The 22,356-nt window shown below is 41.3% G+C and overlaps 1 protein-coding gene across 24 annotated transcripts in view; it reads right to left on the reverse strand.

The window, feature by feature from the left end:
- LOC129373213 (receptor-type tyrosine-protein phosphatase delta) overlaps positions 1 to 22,356 on the reverse strand; it is a 414,675-nt gene that overhangs the window by 109,572 nt on the left and 282,747 nt on the right. For all 24 annotated transcript variants that reach the window (XM_055051024.1, XM_055051021.1, XM_055051022.1 and 21 more), the window contains one exon: positions 6,637 to 6,828. In XM_055051024.1, coding sequence (XP_054906999.1) covers positions 6,637 to 6,745 — 109 coding nt within the window. In that variant the 5' untranslated portion in view covers positions 6,746 to 6,828. The remainder of the gene's footprint in view (positions 1 to 6,636; positions 6,829 to 22,356) is intronic.

Genomic DNA, 22,356 nt, shown 5'->3' on the forward strand with positions numbered 1-22,356 from the left:
TTCTTCAGCACTGCTTTCCAAAAAGTAATGTCTAGATTTTGACTGAATTGCTCCTTCAAGGTCATTGCTGATGTCTGTATGTTTTGACTTTGTGTTAACACACATTTGTGGATTCCACAGCAGTAAAAAGCTAAAACCCTTTCTTTTTCAGCAAATTATGATAAAATCAACCGATTTAATATATCACTAAGTTTTTCCCTAGACTGTATTGAAACTACTGCATTGTATCTTCCAATGCAGCTTCAATGCAGAGTATATGACTAATTGGTTTGTCACGCCTACAAGTCCCCCTTCGCCCAAAAAAGAGAGAAGTATGAGTATCCAATTATGAAAGAACGATGCACTAACATACTATAGAGACAGATTTGTCTTAATTCCTCATTGGGGCTTTAACATGCAAATAATTCTGCTGTCACACTTCTCTGTTCTGCCTTTTGCACCCTGCGGCGCATCAAGAGAACATCAATAGGTGATTCTGATTTTATCCCATGTGGCCCACCTTTGATTGCTGGCTCTAAAGCAGCGCTTGCTAATACACTAAGCGGGTGTGGATGTTGGGTGTGCTTGTTCTGCTCTGGTTTGTCCATGAAAGAGACTGACAGAGGCAGAGACAGGCTGCGGATGTTAACATCTTCATGTTGAGAGGCTGGGAGAGTCTGTCAATACTCATTTGACGTGTTAAAGGGAATCATGCTGCCTCACTGTGACTCACCATGCCATCCACCAGCAAAGTGAGTAATCAATTAAAACGCTATTAGGCCCACGTTTGACACCTTTATTATTGTTCAATACCTCCACTGTCATCTCAGATGGTTTCTTCTGGCATCGCCTCACAGTGAAAGGTATAAATTATATGCTGCCTCTCTCGTGCTTGCTCCTCTCAGCCCACCAGAGACAAATATGGCCCTGTTTCATACCATCGCCAAGCCCAATTTGCCACACAAATTAAAAATGCCACAACTGGGGGGTTAGAAGAAGGAGAAGAATTGTAAAGGGAAACAAAAAAGGGTGGAGAGCAATAGAGAAATGGCCGCAGAGGGAAAGCAGATCAAAATAACCTTCCAGAAATGTTTGGTTTGTAATGATCAATTCACTGGATTCCAAATCTGTCACTGATTTTACAAACAAATGTAAAAGTCTTATTTAGGTCTTTATTTCATAAAGACAAAAAGTGGAGGATGCTTGTGAAGTGGAAGAGAAAAAAAAATCATGTTTCAATATTTTTTTTATACTAATATAAGTTAAATAGGTCAATTTATTTATCCTCCGACCACATAATTGTCTTCCATGTGTTTGATGAGGCTCTTCCACGGATTTAGGTAAACTGATTTGTTCATTTCAACCATTTCTGTCTTCTTCCCACTCTTCCTGAAAGATCAGGTTTGTGAAGTGACCAACTTCGAAGAGTAGTACAGTCCACAGATTTCCTCACCTGAGCTTGGTAGGTTCTCAGTTGAGCCAAGCTTGTTCTGCATTCAGATGATGAGTTGAACATCAATCAAAACTTTGGGTATTGCTGTATAACCTTACGGAGTAAAGCTTATTTGTCTGCTGTGTTACTTGGGCTACAATGATTGTTCACATTTGTCCTTCAACAAACCTCTAAACTCTTGACTGAATACACTTTTTGAAAATGATAATAACTTTTCTTTTTCCTTTGGTGCACCAGAAAAAACCTTAAAAGATATATTGAAGCTTATGTCTGTAACGGTGAAATATTTGGAAAAAAAAAGTTCCAAGTTGGAATACTTTTGCAAGAAATGGTAAGACTCATCACTAAAATGTTCACTGAGTCGGTCTTATGCCACCCTCTTTTAAAATAGAGCAGAAAGATGAGAATTGCTGATGATCGTGCCATCTGTTGAGCGGGCAGACTCAGCCTCCAGGGTTACTCACACCCACATGGACCTGGTTCGGACACACAGCACCGTTTTCTCTTCAGGCACGCCGTTAAATTTTAGTGAATCGAGGTCCTTCCTACAAAAGAAAAAAAGTCTGAACTCGTCTGGGCTGGATATGGTTATGCAGCGGAACAGCTGAGGAAATGAATGCTCCTGTGAGCTGCTCAACGGGGGCTGGTGCAGAGCATCCAAAGCAGCCGAGCAGAAAACGGAGGAGAAAAACAAAGAAGCGGGTAGGGGAAGAAAAAAGAAATGAGAAAACTGACAAGAGAGCGATTAGGAAGAAAAACAATGAAGGGGATCTGAAAAACCTGAGCATTCAGGCAGCATGGCAACAAAGATTAAAACCCGTTTTTTTGTACTGCCAGACGTATTCCACACCTCACCCTGATGAACCCCCCCCCTTGCCCAACTCCCAGACACTCTTTCAGTCACAGACAGCCGCTGCCACGACTCTCCTCATGTGACGTTTGTTTTGGCTTGGAAACGATGGCCCAGCACAGCTGTTTAAAGTAGAGTGTCAGGGTAATGGCAGCTGCAGGCAATCAGACAGCTAGAGGAAGGAAACTAGCCACGAGTTTTCTTTTTTTGGGGGGACAAACAGGGGTTGTGGAGGTGTCACCTATTACAGTTGTGCAGCGCTCTGTTACAGTTGGGCTCAAATGGAGTGGAGGAATGTCTGAATGGTGACAGCTGTTATTTCAGTTTAAACTATTCTTCGGAACATGAACGTTTCCGATAACTTCCTCTGTAACATGCATTATATTGTCGAGGGTTATTGCTTATTTGCCTTCACGCACAGGCATGAGTTACCTCACATTCCTAATCCATTGAGTTTAATATGATGTCAGACAGGCCTTAGCAGCTGTGGCAGCTTTTACTCTTTTGGGAAGGTTTTCCAGAAGCCTGATGGTGTTGGGCAAAAAGATCTTGCTCAGAGTTCACACTCCAAGTCATCTCAAAGGTGTTCAGATAGTTTGGAGAGGAAAGTCAAGTTCCTTCATACCAAGCTTGTTCATTGATGTCTTTATGGACCTTGTGTTGTGTTCAGACACATATCATGACAGAGAGAGGATGTCCTCAAAATGTTTGAAAAAGGTTATTCTCCTCATAACTACCAAACCCAGGCAGAGAAGCTGAGAGATTATTCATCACTCCCGAAACTACTCTAGAGTCCAGTGGCGACATGTCTTATACTCGTGTGGCTTAGATGCAGTTGCAGTGCCATAAAATCCCATTCCATAAAGCTCTCGGCGATGTTCCCGAGCCAACATGAAGGTCACAAAGGTCTGTACCCACTGAATCTGCAGAAAGTTTGTGATTATCCAAGCTCAGGATCCTGCAGCCCCATGCTATGATCCTACAAGCCTACCACACTTTGTAGCCAAGTTGCTGCCATTTTTATTTCCTGCAAATTTGGTGTTACGAAATTCCATGACTGGAGGTATTTTACAATTGGTACCACATTGGAATTCATTGAGCTCCTAACAACAATTTTTTTTTGCATTCCTACATCTTCTATTTTATACACTTGTGTCCAAGAAAGTGCTTGGAACACCTTGATACAATTATCTAGATAGGTTAGTGAATAGTTTTGACAATATAGTATATAATGCCCTGTTTGAAAAGTTCCCATAAATGAAACCATGCCTATAAATCCAGAAAGCAGTACATAAAAAGAGGAATACGCTGTAACACTGCTTTTCCTCTCCTGCTGAGAGACATATGTAGCGGTTGGAAAGGGAAGAAGAAAAATAAAGGCCATTTGAAGAGATTGCAGGGAACATTTCTCAAGCACAAAGTTTAAAATTTCGCCCATCAATTTCACTTTGCGTGGCTCCGTTGTATATGACCTTGGGTGAATGATCCCTTCAGTCAGTCAGAGACATTCGGCTGAACCGAGGGGGGATTTCAGTCAGTCCAAAAGGGAGCAATACAATTTTTATTCATCTCACTGTGGAGCTAATGATTCATGGATCTTCCTGTTAAAAGAAAGAGAAGGAGGATGAGGAGGTGATGGTGGTGGAGGGGGAGGAATCTTTGGTGTAGGACCAAAGCTCAATGAGGTTTGAAAACTGTTGTCACACATCACTGAGCAGATGTCTGATGTCGAGTAACTCAATTCAGAAGATTTCTCATTGTGATATTCTTGGCACAGGCTGAACAAAAAAGACGCAGAAAAAATAAATGGGGGTATTAGAAAATAAGGACAGAAACATATTTTGAGCTCCAGTGAGAAGAGCAGTTTGGTCAGTGGAAAATACTAATGTTTTTTTTTTTTTTGTTATTGTTGTTGTTTAAAGCACATTTAATGAGAACTACTAGGCATACAGTGTAAGCTAGACCAAGGATGATATAAAATTTATATTTAAAAATTTCATTTTTACAACTTTCCAATAATACCTATTACCATCCTGTAAATGAAACTTTTTTTTAATGTCTGAACTTAATTTTGAACATTAATTTTGTAATAGGGATTGCTAATTATATAAATGGGTTGCAAATCATTTCAGCTGTTGAAATGGTTGAAAATACATTTGGTGTGAAAGAACTTGGTTGTAAACCATTTCAACTGTGTTTTCTTACCCTCATAGTTTAAAGTCCTTTCAACGCATTGCCACTGAAAGAAAGTCTTCCTCAGACCAGAGTTTTATTTGCACAGAGTAATAATGTCTGTCTACTTGTATTAGAAAACATGGACAATCACCCTCTTTGTTTCTCCTTTAACGTCAGGTATTCACAGCTTGAGATATGAAAGTCTGCCCAGTTGGAAATTCTTTAAAAGAACTTATCAGCAGAACTTAGCTTTCTCGAATATGAGAAAGAGCTAAGTTAAGATGGTTGAAAGATCCCTGTTTGTGTTACAGAATATTTCATTTCATCACTTGATGTTTGTGAGTTTCTATGAATAATCCAGTTTGTCCTTGATTAGCCAGGACAATGCTCCAACCTCCTGCTCCACAGATATGATGCTAATTCAGTACAGGGTACATTTGCTTCTGTTTTATTTGTTGTGATCCCAGACCTTTGACATTTGTGATCTTTTTCTAAAATGTGCTGCTCATCACCACCCTGGTCTCTCTCCTTCACATGTAATGTAAACAGAAGGACGTTGCACAACGGCAATTACTGTTGCTATAAATCACGAGTGTGTAAAACAGATGCAGTAACTCTAGAGGACATAAATGAAGCATTGGGGAGATTTTGCCTCAGGGATTTTTTTCAAATCGAGTCATTCAAGTAACAATTTCACTGTTTGCAATGTTGCTCTCTATGAAGTTAAAAAACAAAAAGGTGTAATATTCTGCACAATAAATACCTTTAACTTGAAAACTGCCACAAGTCATGTGTTTAAGCATATTTTGCTTTTTTTGTCTAAATTTTAAGGAACTGTGGTAGTTTTTCCTCCTATGTCTTTTATGACACCAGTTTTTTGGTCAATTATTTAACTAACTTCCCTGTCAGATTTCTTTTTATCTTGGAGTGTAACTCTGTCTCTGAAAGGTATTGCTTGTTTAAAACACCTTTGAGTCCAAAAGATGAAAGAAATAGGTTGCATACTCTTCTATGTAATGACTCTGAATTTTAATGTACTTGTCTTTTTAAAAATTTTGTATCTGTATTTTCCATTTCACTTCCTTATCAATTACATTTTCTGTGAAAAACCATGAATTTCTTCATAAATACATAAGTCATTTTCTGACTCTTACGCCCGGTTCTGCCAATAAGAATCAACCTGATCCTGGCTGAGGAATTGTTAAATCTGCTTAGTGAAATGTACAGCATCGTCAGCATTAAAAACCATTTTAAACTTATAAAAACAATTAATCTGCCATACCTAAAGACGTTTAAGTGCTGTTTTATAACATTTATAATCGTTCTGTCAATGTTTGTTCATGGAGAAGTAGTAGAAATGTTTTCAATGTTTAAAAGCAACAACAAATGAAGGTGTATGTGTCCTTGTTTGTTTCCTTGGTGCAGTTTTTTTTTTCTTTTTGGCAAATTCAAGGATGCTTGAAGACTTAAACAAAGTGACTCATTTGTGATTTTCCTATATCTGATGGTTGCCATCTCACCATCTAGTCACAGACTCGTCACCCAGTCCCTGCAGCATTTCAGAATAATGGGCCCTGCAGCACATTTTGGGATGTCCCGTGCTGCTGGAGGTTTTCTTTCTATCCCTTGTGCTTTGACAGTGTGGACTATGAGTTCCAGAGATAACTGATCTGGCTTCATTGCTTTGGTTCTGCTCTGTTGCTCACTGGCAAACCATGTAGACCGGCCTGTTCCAGTACAAATCATGATCAATTAGCCATATTTACAGATTGCAGAGTCCAGTCAAGGTGTAGGAGCAACTCAGTGAGGATCAGTGAACTCAAATGAACCTGAGCTGAAAAAGAAGTCTTGAAACCTGTTTTATTTTTAACATCATGGGACACATGACCATGGTTTGAAGGGGCGTGAGTGCTTTCAATGGAAATAACCAAACCTTAAATGAATTTAATGTTTCTTTGGAAGTCGTAAGATCTCAAAGTTTCTTCCCTGTAATACTGTTTCAGTGTCTGTTTTAAGTTTTAAGAAAAAAGTTGTACATGTTTGGTGTTCACATTGTGCTTCAATCATTTTTTTGTGTTTGAGGACATTTGAAAACAACATCCAAACCTGTCTTCGACTCAGCAGGATGACTCCTTTGCCCCCCCCCAATCCCACGAGTCAAAACGTACGGTCCACTTACTTTGAGCGTCGGCGAGGTGGAGGAGCAGACCCTGGATCAGCAGCAGCAGCGGCAGCAGCAGCAGCGTGGGTCTGGCTCTGTGCATGGTGGGACAGCTTGGCACCAGCATGCTTTGGCAGCCTCAGTGGCACTGGCTCACAGAGCCCTGTGAGTCAGTCTGGTCTGATTTCTCAGATGCAGGGTATTCACAGCCTGCACAAGGCGAGGGAAGGGGAGGACGGAGGACGAAGATGGAGAAGGGAGGGAAGAGAAGAGGGAGAGAGAGAGAATGAATGAAACAAAGCTGTTTGGCTCCACGGGTTTTATCTATCCCTGCACATTTCTGACATACCCCCACACAGCCTCGGCTGGAGCTGACAGAGGATAGGAACAGCCTGATGTGCTCACAGGGTATATTCTGACAGTTCTCTAAATGGAATAGTCACTTCACACGGATGCATATGTGCATGAGAGACCGAGATAGCGAGAGCAAGCGAAGGGAAAAATCCCACAGATAAAAGGGCGAGTCGACTTGATTTTTGTCTTCACAGCTTAGGTCACGAGCGCCAATCAAACAAGCTGCATAATTAAAGAGCATTTAGATCACAGAGGGAACTCGGCTGCTAATAAATAATAGCCTGAAAAATCATCTCCAATCTAAATATTTACCAGAAATTACAGAAACGAGACATTAATGCTTTTTTAATTATATTAAGTTACTCTGCAGCAAATCGTAGCTTCTTTCACATCATATTTCCCCTTAAATAACACGCTTTATTAGCTCTAATTCCCACACACACACACAAACTCAGAGATTTTCCCTTTCATCCGCAGCAACACAAACACCAAATAAAATCTTTAAGACAGAGTGGCCGGGCCGTTTTCCTTTCATGTTGCAGCCTGTTATCGACGGGGCGCTGTGCGGCAGGGAAAATCAATGCGATACAGTGAACTGGTATTAGCTGCCGCCTGCCTCCTATCCCTTGTCATCCATTTGCTTAAGCCTGAACTTGATCCTCAGTGATGGATGCTTTGTGGTAGGCTTCAGCTCATAACACGGCTCCCGGCTAATCTGAGCGTCACACTGTAGTCGCGGGGGTGGCTGAGAGGGGGTTAGTAACTGCGGAGCCCGCCTGCGTTGTTGTTCTTATAAGAAGGTGTTGTTTCAGCTGTTGCTGCCAGGGAGCCTGCATCACATCTTCAAAAAAGTTTTGCGATGGTATTGAGATGGCTGGCTGCATATCGGCAGATCTGACCACCGTAAGAGAGGGAGACATAAACAGGCTGAAGCCAAATCCCCACGCACCATGATGACAAAGTGCCTAATTTCCCGGTTTCCAATCATTCTCTCTCCCACTTCAGGTTTTCCCTCCTTCACTCCTGTGGGCTGTAAATGGCGGAATGACTGGGAGATAGTGCACCTGTCACAGTCGATTTGTGTTTGTGTTTGGAGGAGAGGGGCTGGGCGGAGGACAGATTCGGCTACTTGCGTGAGATTTGGAAGCTGAGCAGTGAGAATCTGTATGTGTGTGTGGTGAGGGGCCAACAACGAAGGGAATCTATAAAATGCAATCTCTGCTTTCACTCATGCTGTAAACAGCACACAATCGCTAATATCTCTGTGTACCTATCGCGTCTTCCAAAAGTTTTCACACCCCTTGAGGGTTTTCAAGGTTTCGCACATTAAAAACACAAACTTTGCAAATTTTACATAAGATAAATATCGTATCATTGTGCGGCCATTTATCTTATTTTGATTGGATTTGGCCCTTCTACGAGCTGTTTTGCAACTTTTAGATGAGTTGAAACACACTTGTATCAAATAATTAGGACCCTGTAGAACTTAACTGGCTGCTGAGGAGGCGGTTTAACCATTTGATTCAGGTGTTGGACCAAAAACGCATCTAAATGTTGCACACATTGAGTTGGATCTAAGTCATTCTGTTGCAGCTATGATATTTCAGGTCAATACCCTTCTTGAACATTTAACTTCACCACAGTTTCTTAGCATGCCTTCTTCCAGGAGTGTCTTGTACTGCAGCGGCGTGTGGCACAGGTGTCAAACTCCAGTCCTCAAGTTCTCTCCAATGTCCTGCAACTGTTAGGCCAACAACAAGATGCTGTAGAACTTGGCTGCATGAGGAGGTAGTTCAGTCACTTGATTCAGATGTGTTGGACTTGGATCACATCCAAAAGTTACAGCACACTGGCACTGAAGGACTGGACCTTGATACTCCTGGTATTGAAACAGAGCGAGCGGTCTGTGTACAGCAGGAAGGAATTTTGACCTTTTGACCTTTTTTACTTCAGGTCTTCCCTCCTCCTTTGTGGTCCTTATCTGTCTGATTAATGTTGCAACCCTACAGCAGTTTGGATGGAGTGTTCAATGAGTTCAGGGCCCTAACAAATTGTCAAACTATGTGTGCTTTTCTTTTTTTCCCAAGTAAAATCTATAAAACAATAAAACTTTGTTACAATGTGAAAAAAAAGAGCTGTGAATACACAAAGCATTTTATGTAAACACTTCTGAGAAACACTGGGATGACTTTTCACAGCTGTGTGAACTGGATTTAAATCAACAGTAATAAACCCCCTCCTGAACAGTCAGAGCGGACAAAGTTGCAGTCCGATCCATCTACACTGCAGCTGTCCCTGTCCTTGGGTTATTGTTTCACTGCTCTGCTCCTCCAAAGCTAAGTGATTGCCTTTGATTTAATTGATGAAGTGTGAATCTACAGAACAACATGACATTAGGTTAGAATTCGCAGCACTCGGCACACACTCCCAATACCACACGCACACACGCAAACTCGCTGATGGAGGCTAACTCAACCATCTGCGTGTTGTGTAACAAGCAGGGAGACAGCTAAAAGGCTGTGCCATGTGAGAAAATATGAGGAGAATCTCTACCCACAGACACTATCACACAAAAATCATAGCTGCGAGGACTGGTGCTGGTTTGCTGTTAATGCTTTCGGGCACTTTCCTTCATAATGTGCTAAGGTGTGATAAGACACCAGCCAGAAAGCTAGCAGCTTGTCAAATGAATGTAGCCTAAATATGGAATCATGCTTGTGGAATAATTTGCACCTTTTTAAATAAAGATACATGGGTGAGCAGGTCCAAGTGAGACTTTTTCCTTCAGTTATTCCAAGTGAAACATTCCTCCACCAAAAGTATCTTCAATCAAGAACCGGGACTGATGCTAACTAGTTCAATAACAACTATGAACAGGTGATTCTGAATTACTCACACCATGTCAATCGGGATTTTAAAAAAAGAAACAACAGATGCGGGTTGTAAAATACCCAACGCTGCCTTTAAAACTGCAGTAAGCAATTCAGCCTGATGTGGTCCTTAGTGGCCACACCAGGCTAGAGGGAAATACAGACATCCTTCAACCCAGTGGCACTTTTCAGCCCTTTCCAGAAGGTATGAAGATCTTCTTCGACTAAGAGATGTATCGAGCCTTCAGGAAGGCCTGTGGCATGTGCCTCAGAAACCTCCAAACAGAAGAAGGAGTCCAGGAGGAGAATACTGATCTACCTGGATGATTTTTGAAGCAAAGAACGATGAAGGTCAACACACACCTCCAAGTGCATGTTGCATCTAGTGAACGTCAACACTACCAATGAAATTATCCACAGCTCAAGCGGAGCAATATGTTCCTTTTTTTCAAACTTCAGCATATTTGTGTTCAAGTTTGCCTGCTTTATGAATCCATCAGACAGCCTCTGGAACTCCATTTCTCACATTACAAGTGATTTGACAACCAAATACACATTGGCCCAGGGTTAAACCTAAGAGTTATATGTTAAAAGTCATGATTTATTTATTCATTCATTTGTACATTAACTGAAGTAATAGACCCAACTTTATTGACAATGGACATTGGTAATTGATGATGCAATCACGACATTAGTTTTCTGATACACAGTCTCTCTAGTTCCTTCCAGTTCATTGCTCATATACAATCCGAATAAGATATTCTGAAGATTTTGTTTGTGAAATAAGTAACTTTAAAGATAAGGATAGGGAGTGGCAATAGTAGGAGTTTAATTTGTAGTGTGTTTCCATCAGCGTATGACGGCATCCTGGTTTCATTGTCAGAGTCGGTGCTTTGACTCTGGAAGCAGAAAGAACTGGCTCTGGTTCAGAATTAGAAACTTTTTTTCAGGGTACAAGTCCTACTGAGGTGCCTTCAGTTTTTCACCGCTGAACATTGGATGCAACACGTTCACGTTCATATACTCGGTGACTCTGATGCTTTCCATTGAAGATTTATTACATTAGAAAAAAAGAAGAAAAAAAATAAACAATCTCGTCCTTCTTCCTGAGCCCCTGGTGGTATTGTTGTGTTCCCATTCACTGGTGCCACAGTCAAAGGATTTCGGTGCTGATAGCAATCATGCATTATTAAACAAAGCCTGACAACATGCACCATGTTAATTAGAAAAAGAGGAGGTGGGGGGAGAAAAAGAAAGAAGATGTTGAACTGTCGACTCTCTCCTTCCCAGTGATTCTTATCATAAATGTGAAAAAGAATGGGGGTGGCGTGTTTATACTCCACATAAAGGCTGGCCGGCGTTCTAATTTCAGTCTGCTGGTTTGGTATTCTGCTTTTTTTTTAGACGAGCAATATTACAGAGAAAGTAAGAAAAAGAACAAAAGAATCAGTTATATTTATCTCATATTGCAGCCATACAGCAATAAACTTATTGTAGGGATAAACGCAGGGTGAATAGTTATGAGGGTCCCGAAGCAGTGAGTTCATAACGTCAGCTTCGAAGCTAATATGTTTGTCTGTTTGCTCACATGCGATAGTAGTAGAGAGGACCTGATATAAAGCCAAGCAATTGAAACACTCCAGTAGTGATGTCATGTGTTACATTTTCAGCAGTACAACTTTATACTGCTCCTTTGTCCGAGCTGAGAAACTCTATGCAGTGGAGCTAAAGGTGATTCATAAATGGGGCAGGGCTTTTTTTGTTTTAGACTCTTATGCACAAACCAAATCGATCTTAAAGGAAACGCAGTTGAGCATGTTGTCCTAACGCACAACCTAAACAGCAGCAAAAATACCACCAAATCTATTAAGGCCAAATCCTCTGTAATTAGCCCAAACAGAAGCAAAGAGAGAAAAGGCACAAATAAAAGGAAACAGAAAGCGAGCGGCACTGCAGTGCGTTATAATCAGTATCACGCCCAGCCAGGCACAGCAAAATCACTTTTGTGAGGCTGGACGTTTTTTCATTTCCTAAAGACTTCAGAAGTTAAAGAATGCAATAATTACATTCCACACTCTGATTTCCCTTTTTTCTTATAAGGTCATATGCAGGATTGAGGGAGCAAAGCTGCAAAGGGTCTTTTTAAGTTGGCTTACTGATGGAGACATATTAATATACTAAGTACTATGACCAACTCATCTAAACTGAATCCTAAAGAGAATCTGGGTGAGATGTAGATTTCAGTATTAGATATGTAGAGATACATCTACATGCCTGGATTTCTGGTATGATGGATGGATTTTGGTTATCAAACTTGGTACCTTATATGGACTCTTAAGATATCCTCAGCTCAACCTCAAATTAGATAAATAAATGACTATTTTCCAAATAAGAGATTTGTGCCAAACATTTTCCATCATGTTGTTTTCACGGTTTCACATCCTTCCTGAAGAGAAGCCAGAGAAAATTCCGGAGTGACTGTATAGATCACAGAGTAAAAGCTTTACCGCCCCTCCCTTTCTTATTGCTGCACACAGAGAGTTGTTACAAACTGTCTGTATCACACACATTTCTGCAAACTGGCTTTGCTTAAACTGCTCTCTTACTACAAATAAGATACTGAAATCTAATAGTTTCACCGAACCCCATTTCAAAAAACTGAAAGCAGAGCAAGCCTTCAGAGATCTATGTTCACTTACAACCTTTTAATACCTTTTATATTCATTTTTGTTACATTAGTGTCGTTTTCTGATGACAGAGCTATTTTAAAACTGTATCTGGTCCTTTTTTCCCTAAGCACTGTGTCAACTTTTATTTTCTTTCCTTTATGAGCTTCATTCCTTTGCTCCCTGCTGTTTCGTTGTAGATTTTTCCTGTATTTTCATTTCTTCCTCCGCCCGCGTTGATGTGATTTAAGACGGAGTGACAAGGCCGTTTCTCACACATCGCTCTTGATCAGCCGGCATGTGTAATAACATCCCTAAAGCTAGGCTAAGCAATGCCCTCCAGTGTATCCTCCACATGAAAGACCCTGACAACCGCACATCAGAGTAGTTTATTTGCTGTGTTGACTTATTTACTCAACTCCCTCACCAACCTCTTGCCCCCCCATTGCCTCCCTTGACCTTCCTGAAGCAGGCCTCTCAGGGTCTTTCGGGGGCGTCGCTGCAATACTTTCTGTTTGAGAAAGAAAATAAATTTAAGCCTCAGGCGGAAAAAGTGCTCCCGATGCTGCTCCTGTTTTCCTAGTGTGGTTATATGTTGCTTTGCTGTGAACGGATCCATCGACGTGAAGCACGCAGCAGGAAGCTAATTGGGTCTGGTGGCATTTGTCTGCCTAATAATTGCTTTAAAAGCACCTGCTGCGACGATAGGATGGGAGCTATCACGGTCCCATCTCGCTCATGTGTCATGTGGTAAATTACTATCAGATTTCCAAATGGCTTCCATTTTTCTATCAGGAAATCCGTTGAAATGTGTAATGTTGTGGCAGAAATACAATTAAGTTCTGTTGTTACAGTGTGTGAAAGCTGTAATTGATCCAATGATAATGTTGAGCCCATTTTTCTTCCACAAACAGTTAAACTCGTCTGTTTTAGGGTGAAAACGTAACACTGCTTCAATAGCATTTCACCTGAAATCTCAACCTAAAATCCAAACAAGATCAAAACCATACAGAGCCTTAAATATGTACATATAACTTCACTAACATTATGGTAAATGTCGCTGAGCAAGCTGGAGAGAAATAACATGCTTTTAGTAGAATCTGTAAGGTTCTAATAAATGTGCTTGGACGATCATTCAGATTATTCCACACATTTCCAACAGGAATAAAGTTGCAGGTTTCAGAAGACCTGAAGCTTTATGTTGTGTTCAGAATCATTGTCCAGGTGGAACACAAAGTTAAACTTTCAAGCATCGAGCTCTGTCACGAAAATGAAGTTAAAAAGTTACTCTTTCCATCTTGGTAGTGCCACTACCAAGCTTGACCGCTTGCGTGACATTTCTGTCACCCAGAGGTGCCCAACTCCTTCAGCTGGCTGTGGTGTCAGTACATCATGTTGTAGCATAAATGGGTGCAAACTCTAAAATGTTAAAAGAAAACAAATGCAATTTAAAAATGTAGGTTTTTCTTTTAGTGTATACAATATACAAGAAAGAAAAGGACAAGGAAAGATGTAAACACAAAGGAAAAAGAGAAAAAAGAAAGCAAATAAAGGAAAAGAGGAAGAAGAATTTGCTTTGAGCAGAGCTGTATGTATACATTTGTATAATTTTGACCCTATAGGGTTTAAAGAAAATTCACAATTTAAATTCTGTGCAGCAGGAGGTAAATCATCAGCCGTCCCAAAGAGAACATGAACATCATCCTGATGTCAGCTTCTGAAGACTCTGACTAAAGACCGCCGTCTACGCATATCAAGACAAAATCTCAGCAGAGTTAATATTTTAGATGAAAAGCTCAAGTCAAGGACGGTGTGTTCATGATTTGAAAACTGCTGCCCTGTTGGAGTGGTATGTTCAGACCACCTACGCAGACCTTGACTTTAGTCTGGCGACAAAATCTTTGTCTCCAACATCCTCTCCTTGGATTTCCTCTCTGACTGATCCATCTTGCCATCTCTTTTCTTCTTTTCCCTCATCTTTCTACCTCAGCTGCTTACTCCACCAGCCAGCTGCTAGATTCAGATGGATCGTGCCCACGGTGCAAGACCCTGACCGTGTGATAAGGTGACTGATAATCCCCCCTGTGCCACTCCCTTTAAACGCATCCCAACAATATCAAAAGCACAACGCAAGGTGAATGGAGCTAACTGGGCAATCTGTGGGGACACGAGGAAACTTAGAGCAGCCCTATTTTATCTCTGTCTTCATGTTTGGATCACCTCCTCTGACCTTGTTGACACTGGTAAACACGCTTCCCGTCGGCTGCTAATGGATGCCTCTAATGCCTTTCCAATGGGCAGCAGATAAAAACTGCCACAGAGCTCACTCAGACGTTGAAAACTATTCATTTATATTTTTGGGATGCCTTTCTCTTCTGCTTCGTTTGTTTTGTCACGGCGTGGGAGGCTTCTATAGGACGAGCGTGTGCCACTTGGGTTGTGCTTGACCTTGTGAATCAGCGATTGGTGTGAGGAACGAACGTGTTATCATGCAAACAGGCTGAATCTCGAGGAGTCTATTGTGTCGGGGAGCAGGGAGTGTGTCGGGATAGGAGGGAAGAAATGAGAAAAAAAGGGGGGAAACCAGCAGCCGCAGCCAACCTAGAATGGCTGGGATTAAATTTACGCCGCATGAACAGGGAAGGGCTAAATCATGTTACATATTATGAAGCTGAGAGGGGTAGGGCGCGAGAGGGAAGGGGAAAAAGGGTGGAGATGAGGGCTGGAAATAAAATGGATAAGAAGTGCAACGAGCCAGAGGTGGCGAGCAAAGAGGGAGGAGGAGGAGCTGTGGACAGATGAGGGGAGGAGGATGCATTGTTGTGTGGCAGCCACTGCCAGCATTTTCACACTTCGCTGATACCTGCAACCTCCAAGGGAGGGGAATGCAAGAGGAATAAAACGGGAAAAGACGAGGAAAAGCTGCTGCTCCTTGTGCACGTATTGAATTTTTGTTCATATTTTGTCACGCGACACTGCGTGAAATAGAAAGTCTAATATTGTGAACCCAGCATCCCAATGATAAAACATAGTGGTGACTGAGAAGCTAGAGGTTCGGCCATCGACAGCAACAGTGGTACTAAAAATACCTTGTGAATAAATTGGATGGTTTAACTCAAAGGCCTAGTCAAAGTCCAGATCTTGTGACGTTTTGTTCCATCACATTTAATCCAAGTCTGAGACTCAAGAGGAATTTCCTTAATCTTCCAAGTATGCACAGCTTTGTGTTTGTCTAGCAGATAAAACTCCAATTAAATCCAATTAAACTTGTCATTGTGGCAAAATCTGAAAGCTTTCAAGGGTTGTGAATAACTTAGCGAGGAATAATGACAACGAATGAGTAAAACTTTAACATTAAACCAAATTCCTTCCATCTTTAAAATCTCACGCTGAGGATCAGGGTCACATACGAAGAAGTACATGCCTCTTTAAAATAAAAAATGCACAACTCCTACACAGACGCGCTAAGAAACATGGACTCGGGCATTCATTTGCATGGATAGAGCACAAGCACGCATAGCCTTTTACGCCACATGCTGCTGGCACTTTGATATGTACCCCCAGCACACCAACGGTCTGTGGGAGGATGAATAATCTCACTTCCGAGAGGCAGAGGAGCATTAGCGAGAGGAAGGACAGCGAGAGGGAGGTTGTTCCTAGCCGGAGCCCCCGAACAGACAAAACAACATTCCTCTCTGCCACTTGCCGACATGGCACAGCACATGGCAACAGAGCTCTGCTGAGAATAACTGAAAAAATGCAGCACAGGGATTTGCACCTCCCAGCCCCAAAACATGACACAAGTCAGCAAGAATATGCCTCCTTATCTCTGCTGAAACAATTGGACACTGAGGTGCATTGTTTGTTACTGACATTTAGAGCCTTTTGTACACACGCCAAAGCATTTGGTATGGAAATCGTCTACTTAGGCTTACATGAAGGATGTAAACGGGCGCCCGGGGCTTACATGCAACACTCATAGGGCATTATATTAATTAAAATGCTGCTTATCTTCAATTATCTGAATGCAAATTTGACTCAATTTTCCCAGACCTAAATGTTACGCGCCTTGTCTTTTTCTTTGAAAGCCCCACCGTGGTTAGTAGCGATGAGAAAGAAGGAAGGTTGCTGGCTGAATCTTGACTGTGGCCTTTCCTTTGTGCAGATGTCCCATTTTTCCCTGTGTTTTCATGAAGCTTCTCGAGCTGTTAACGCAAATGTTAGGTTAGATTGTGATTCTGAATTGGCCTTGGGCAGGCATAGAGAGTTATGTGCTTCATTTGTGTCGTGTACTTTGGCTCTGCCCCCTGTTCACTGTTGGGACGGACTCCAGCTTCCCCTGTGACCATCCATATGACTTGGTGAGTATACAAGATCAAGTTCCTTCCTATATGTAGAATGAAAATGAAATGTAATGTTGAGTAGTTAATTTGTTACAGTAATTCAATTTAAAACGTGAAACTACTGGTATGCAAGTTAATTTCCTTTAAAGTGATATGTGTCAAGTTTTTATTTGTGCTGATAATATGGGTTTAATATGTCTAAGAAAGTCCATAAAAATCAACTTTCCTAGACATTTCGACACACAAAACCATTTAAAAGCGATTCTTGTTATGAAGCGGCATATTTTATACAAAAGTATTCAGAGGAAAGCTTAAATGTGGCATAAAAGAACAATGTTTAGAGAAATTATTTGAGACAAATAAAGCAAAGACTCCAGCAGGAGTATTATTACTCATACATGCCTGGCTCCTGAACAGCATGTCGGTGTACTGTGTGGCACAATTGTTAGGTATGCACGAATTACTGCATAAATGTGACATGCAATGAATGCCATCAGCCTGTGGTGCTTCTGCAGTACAGGCCATTCAGTCCATTTGGATTATTGGGTTTTAATAGCTTTATTCTTCACTCAACTTACTTTCAACACATTTGGATACAGCACTCCTCCTCATGGAGGGTGTCTAACGGGCAAATTAGCAGTCCTCATGTTTGTGTTGTCCACAGCAGAACATTTGTCTTAAAAATACTTTATTGAACTGGTCAAATTTTCTAAAGGTTGTTTTCCCTCTAAATTCATAATGTTTAAGCCATAATAATTTAAATAAGTTAACAAAAATAAATGCATTGAATACAACAATGACCATATGAGATGAGGTTTACTTTATGAAATGAATTACTAAAATAAATAAACTTTTTAATAATATTCTTATTTACTCAGTCACCTGTATTGATTCTGTATTTTAAAGACGCTGAGTCAACAAACTAAAACAAACCAACAGCTTGCCAAAGCTTTTTGCATGAAAATTTATCAGTGTCACCGGCTGAGGACAATGCGAGAAAATAATATGATCACAGATATGTTTTTGCTGAATCCACAGAGATGAAATTGTGTTGTTTCTGCCCCTCCATCTATTTCCCGATAAGGCTATCAGAGGACCCGGACTGAGAGATGTTTTAATATTCAAAGGATCCTTACAGAAGTTTGCAGAATACTTTGATGTTGGTGCTTGGATTATTAGATTTGAAAAGCTAAACTTCCATTAGGCCTTGGACGTCCTTGAAAGGTGTTGCAGCTCAAAAAACCTATTGTTCTCAGAAAAATAGGCGGTGGGGGGAGGGAGATTGTTTGCGCAACTCTGTGGAGGGTAAAGCAATGGTTCACCCGCAAGGCAAACACAACAATTCTCCCCTTTGTCGTTCCACCAAGACTAATGCTTGCCGCCGCAACATTAGCAACCAAACAAGCATGGTCCTCTGACAGTGAATGGTATATTGTAACTCCATGAACAAGACGTTTTATTATGCTGGGGAAAAAAATGAATAAATAATCCATCTCTGGAGCCACAGCTTGAAGATTAAAATTCAAATCAAATGCCACCTTCAGACAAATGTCAGAATACAGAAATCAGGACTGGTGTGTCCACGCCCGGCATCAAGCAGCATGCTTGGTTTGACATTTAGGAGTGATTTTTCTGTCTCTGTGTCGGTTTTCTATGTAAAACGAGCGTGGTAATTGCGGGAAAAAAAGACGTACATGAACTCGCACACGTCATAAATAGAGCTTTCCCCACCCTTCGTCTGACTCCCTCTCAGAAGCCTCCGTATAATCTCGCCCCACCTCGCGCAATCCGCCCCCGAACACTCACAAACATGATTAAGACACTGTCAAGCCTGACATTGCCATCTCCCATGCTGTCAGCGGGCCTCACCGGGAGCCGCTGACTGACTGCCTGGATGTGCCTTATCATTAACAGGGCTGCCTGTGCCACCACAAGGGGCTTTGATGACAGAAGCTACGGCCCAAGCGCCTGCCCCTCCCACGTTAGTGTCATCTAAATGAGATAGGGGCCCAGGAGCTGAGGGATTAGGTACTGAATAATTACCTATTTAAAGACCCTAATTGAGCATTTCATTAAGAGACTGGCGCAGAGATTTTTTTTTTTCTTTTGCCAGGAAAAGGGGAAAGAGACGTACTTGTCAGTGCATGCTTGCGGGTCGGATGCTGGGACCTATGTGCTTGTGCCTGCGTTTTGGATCCACAACGGACTGTCACCTTGAATTCAAGGGTTACCTTGTTAGCAGCAAGATCCTTCGCTTGTTTTCTGTTTACATTGCATTTAGCCCCGGCACGTGTTTGTGCAAGTAAATCCAGCAGACATTTCGAAACTGATAGTCATGAGTAAACAAGGGGAACTGTTTCATGTTTACTCATGACTATGAGAGATGAGGTGTTCAACCTTCAGTAGTTTCAATTAAAAGCAGGTTTAAGAGAGGAGTTCAAAATGCATTGTGGGGATTTGAGAGGATTTTTGTTTGGCTTGAAAGTTTATTTAATTGAGCAACATACAAAATGAAGGCCAAAGCAAATCAAGTACATAGTAACTGAAGTTTTAATTTTTTTTTTTCCCCAGAATGCAAAGCAACCTTATGGTAAAAAGTTTCAAAATCCTTTACATAGCATAATTTTCCACTGAAAAATATTCAGGCCCATTTCTCTAAACTCCTGTTCAAAACCATAAAACTGGAGGACATGCCATTCAGTTAAGACTGACATGTGTTGATCTTCATTAGTTAACATACTGAACTTATCGTACAAACTACTTCTCAGTCCAACACTTCTGACCCTGTTGTTGTAAACGGCGTCATGGAGGAACACTGGTGGGATGACATGCTGAAGGTAGAGTGTCTTAAAGAGACCAAGAATAATATTTTTATAATTCTTCTAAGTTGTTTATATGTATAGCATTTTACAACAAATTAAGGTAGCATAGTTTCTTGATTGTGCTATAAAAGGGCACCAAGTGCCTGGAAAATACATAATACCCCCCTTTAAGACCATAAAAACAACCTGGCAGAGATCAACACTAGTGCATTTTTTATTGGTTGCAACACATTCTTTTGCAGTCCCTCAACATAACTGGGTCCTTATTTGGTTGGACCCAGTAAATCTATAACTATAAATATATAGCCAATTGCTGGAGTCCAAAACGCTGCACTGGTCCCAGGCAGAACTGGGCTGCTGAGTCGGTTCCCCTGATCCTGTGTTGTCAGAAACAGTTTCAGCTAACGCAACCAACCGAGGAAAGTTCTCGACCCAAATATTTTGCTGATGACAAGTTTGACCCGACTCTTCCATGACCTCTCATGCCACGATTCCTGCTTGCCCCCCCTCAACACACACAGTTGCTATATCAGGGGGTCAGCGGGGACGCTGGCTAGTTGCGAACAGTTGCCTCTCGCATGATTGACTTGTTCACTAAACGACCCGCATCTGAAGTGGCAATGAAAGCTCGGGGCTGTTGGAGCCTTGGGGGGCAGACACCAGCTGCTCGACTGCAACAGATAAACCACGCCCCCCTCCCCACCACCTATGGGATTCGCATGTGTTGAAGTCTGGCCAAAGATGCTCAGGGCTGTAATGACATTACACTGCTTGTGCTTCTGCAGCATCAAAACTGTCTGCTGATGAGTTGAACACAATGTGCTTGTACACCGTCAAGGAAACTATAAATGCAATGTTTTATTTGACATGTGTTTCTTAGAAACTAATACATGCGAGCAAATAGTGGAGGAGTTCTCCAGCTGCTGTCAGCATGTTAAATTTTAAATTTGGCTTTGAAAAATCTTTCATTTACATCGGTATGAAGCGCTGCTTTGACCTGTCGTGATTGCTTTAATGTAAACTCGTGTCGGTGGAAGGTTAATTTGTGGAAAGACTCATTTAAATCCATCTGTTGAAAGAAAGATCCTTGAGTGATTTTCCTGCCTGGCTTTGCTGCCTTACAACGAACTCTGCAAATATTTACACAAAAGGCTGATTAACAAAAAGCACGACAAAAAGCAAGACATTTAATTTCAAGTACAGAATCCAACAGGTGCAAACATGTAGGCTCTCTTTGAGCAGCAACACTTTTCATGGCTTTGCACTTGAGGTGAATGCAGAGTAAAATGTTTGTACACATACAGGTAATCTTAATAAGATAGAGTTAAAAGTTAATGTTTTGACTGGTTTTAGCTATAATATTTTTCCTTTTTTGACATTGTTACTCAAATCACTACAATAAATAACTAAGACACTCCATTGCCTTTCTCTAAATCCGACCTTGCAGATTAAACAATTGGACCATCAACTAGACCCGGATGCTTAAATATTTTTAATGTGTCAACAATAGCCTTGGCTTAAATTTTATAACTAAATAATGATAGTTTGACCAATGTGCATGTGTCACTGCTACAAAATTTAAGAAAGTCCAATGCTAATAACATGATTTATAACATGACTTGATCTCATGCTACCCTGTGCAACATTTACATCTGTGCTGATGAAGATCCAAGTGCTACCTTAACTTAGTGGCTACACTAAGTTAAGGTAATATTACTTTTTCTTTTAGATTTCTTGACTCTTTAATCCTTTTTTTTTTTTTTTACAGTAAATGGCCAAGAAACTTGTAGAAGAGAGAAGGGGAAGACGAGCAGACATGTCTGAATTCTTTTCCCCAATGTACCAGTTAATTGTGACCTCTTTTCACAGCCTGACTTGTATAAATAATCGTCTGGAGCCTAACTTAACAGGTTTAGAACAATAAACATGGAAAATCTTTTTAAAAAGGGAGGGTATGACATCATTTTGAGCCTTAGGTTTTGTCCCTTTGCCAAACTGTGAACAAATTTCCCACTTAAGAGTGTGTGTTCGCAATGTGACAACTCCCAGTGCAGATTATTGTCCAACCTGCAACTCTCTGGTCCTGGTAGCAGAGTGTTGAATCTTACGGAGGTTCCCAATGTGAGCCATATCAGGTCCAATCTGTGCCTTGTGCAGTCCCTATCTCCTCATCTCTGTTGGTACACATCCATCTTGATTTCTGCTGAGTGCCAAAAAATAAGCAGCAACAGAATCGGAAGGAGAGGGGGATGGAGAAGGATGCGATTCCCTGATAAGGCAGCTTAGAATCAGAGGAGAGCATCTGAAGCTGGAGCGCGGCCCCAAAGTGCTTAAGAAGGAGCTTCATCTTTATCTAATTACCACAGGCCTGTTTTGACCACAACAGACAGCGTTTATGGCGGATGGCTGGGTATCTCGTGCCTATTTACAAGAGCGCACTTTTTTATATGCACGAGTCCATGAAGATACGATTAACATTCAAATTCACGTCCAGTCACACAGAAACACACACACACGCGGCCCAGGGCTGGGTGCCATAACAGCCCAATGAAATATATTCAGATTAGAAAGGTGTCGCATTACTCTCCAGTCGGATGATAAATACGTGGTTAGCACCGTCATTAATCTTGCGGCCCTCCCCACCTCCTGCCTCCAGACACGGTGATGTAAGAGGAAGGGGGAG

This window comes from Poeciliopsis prolifica, unplaced genomic scaffold (assembly GCF_027474105.1).
Source record: "Poeciliopsis prolifica strain line A6 unplaced genomic scaffold, Auburn_PproV2 SCAFFOLD032, whole genome shotgun sequence".
Lineage (NCBI taxonomy): Eukaryota > Metazoa > Chordata > Actinopteri > Cyprinodontiformes > Poeciliidae > Poeciliopsis > Poeciliopsis prolifica.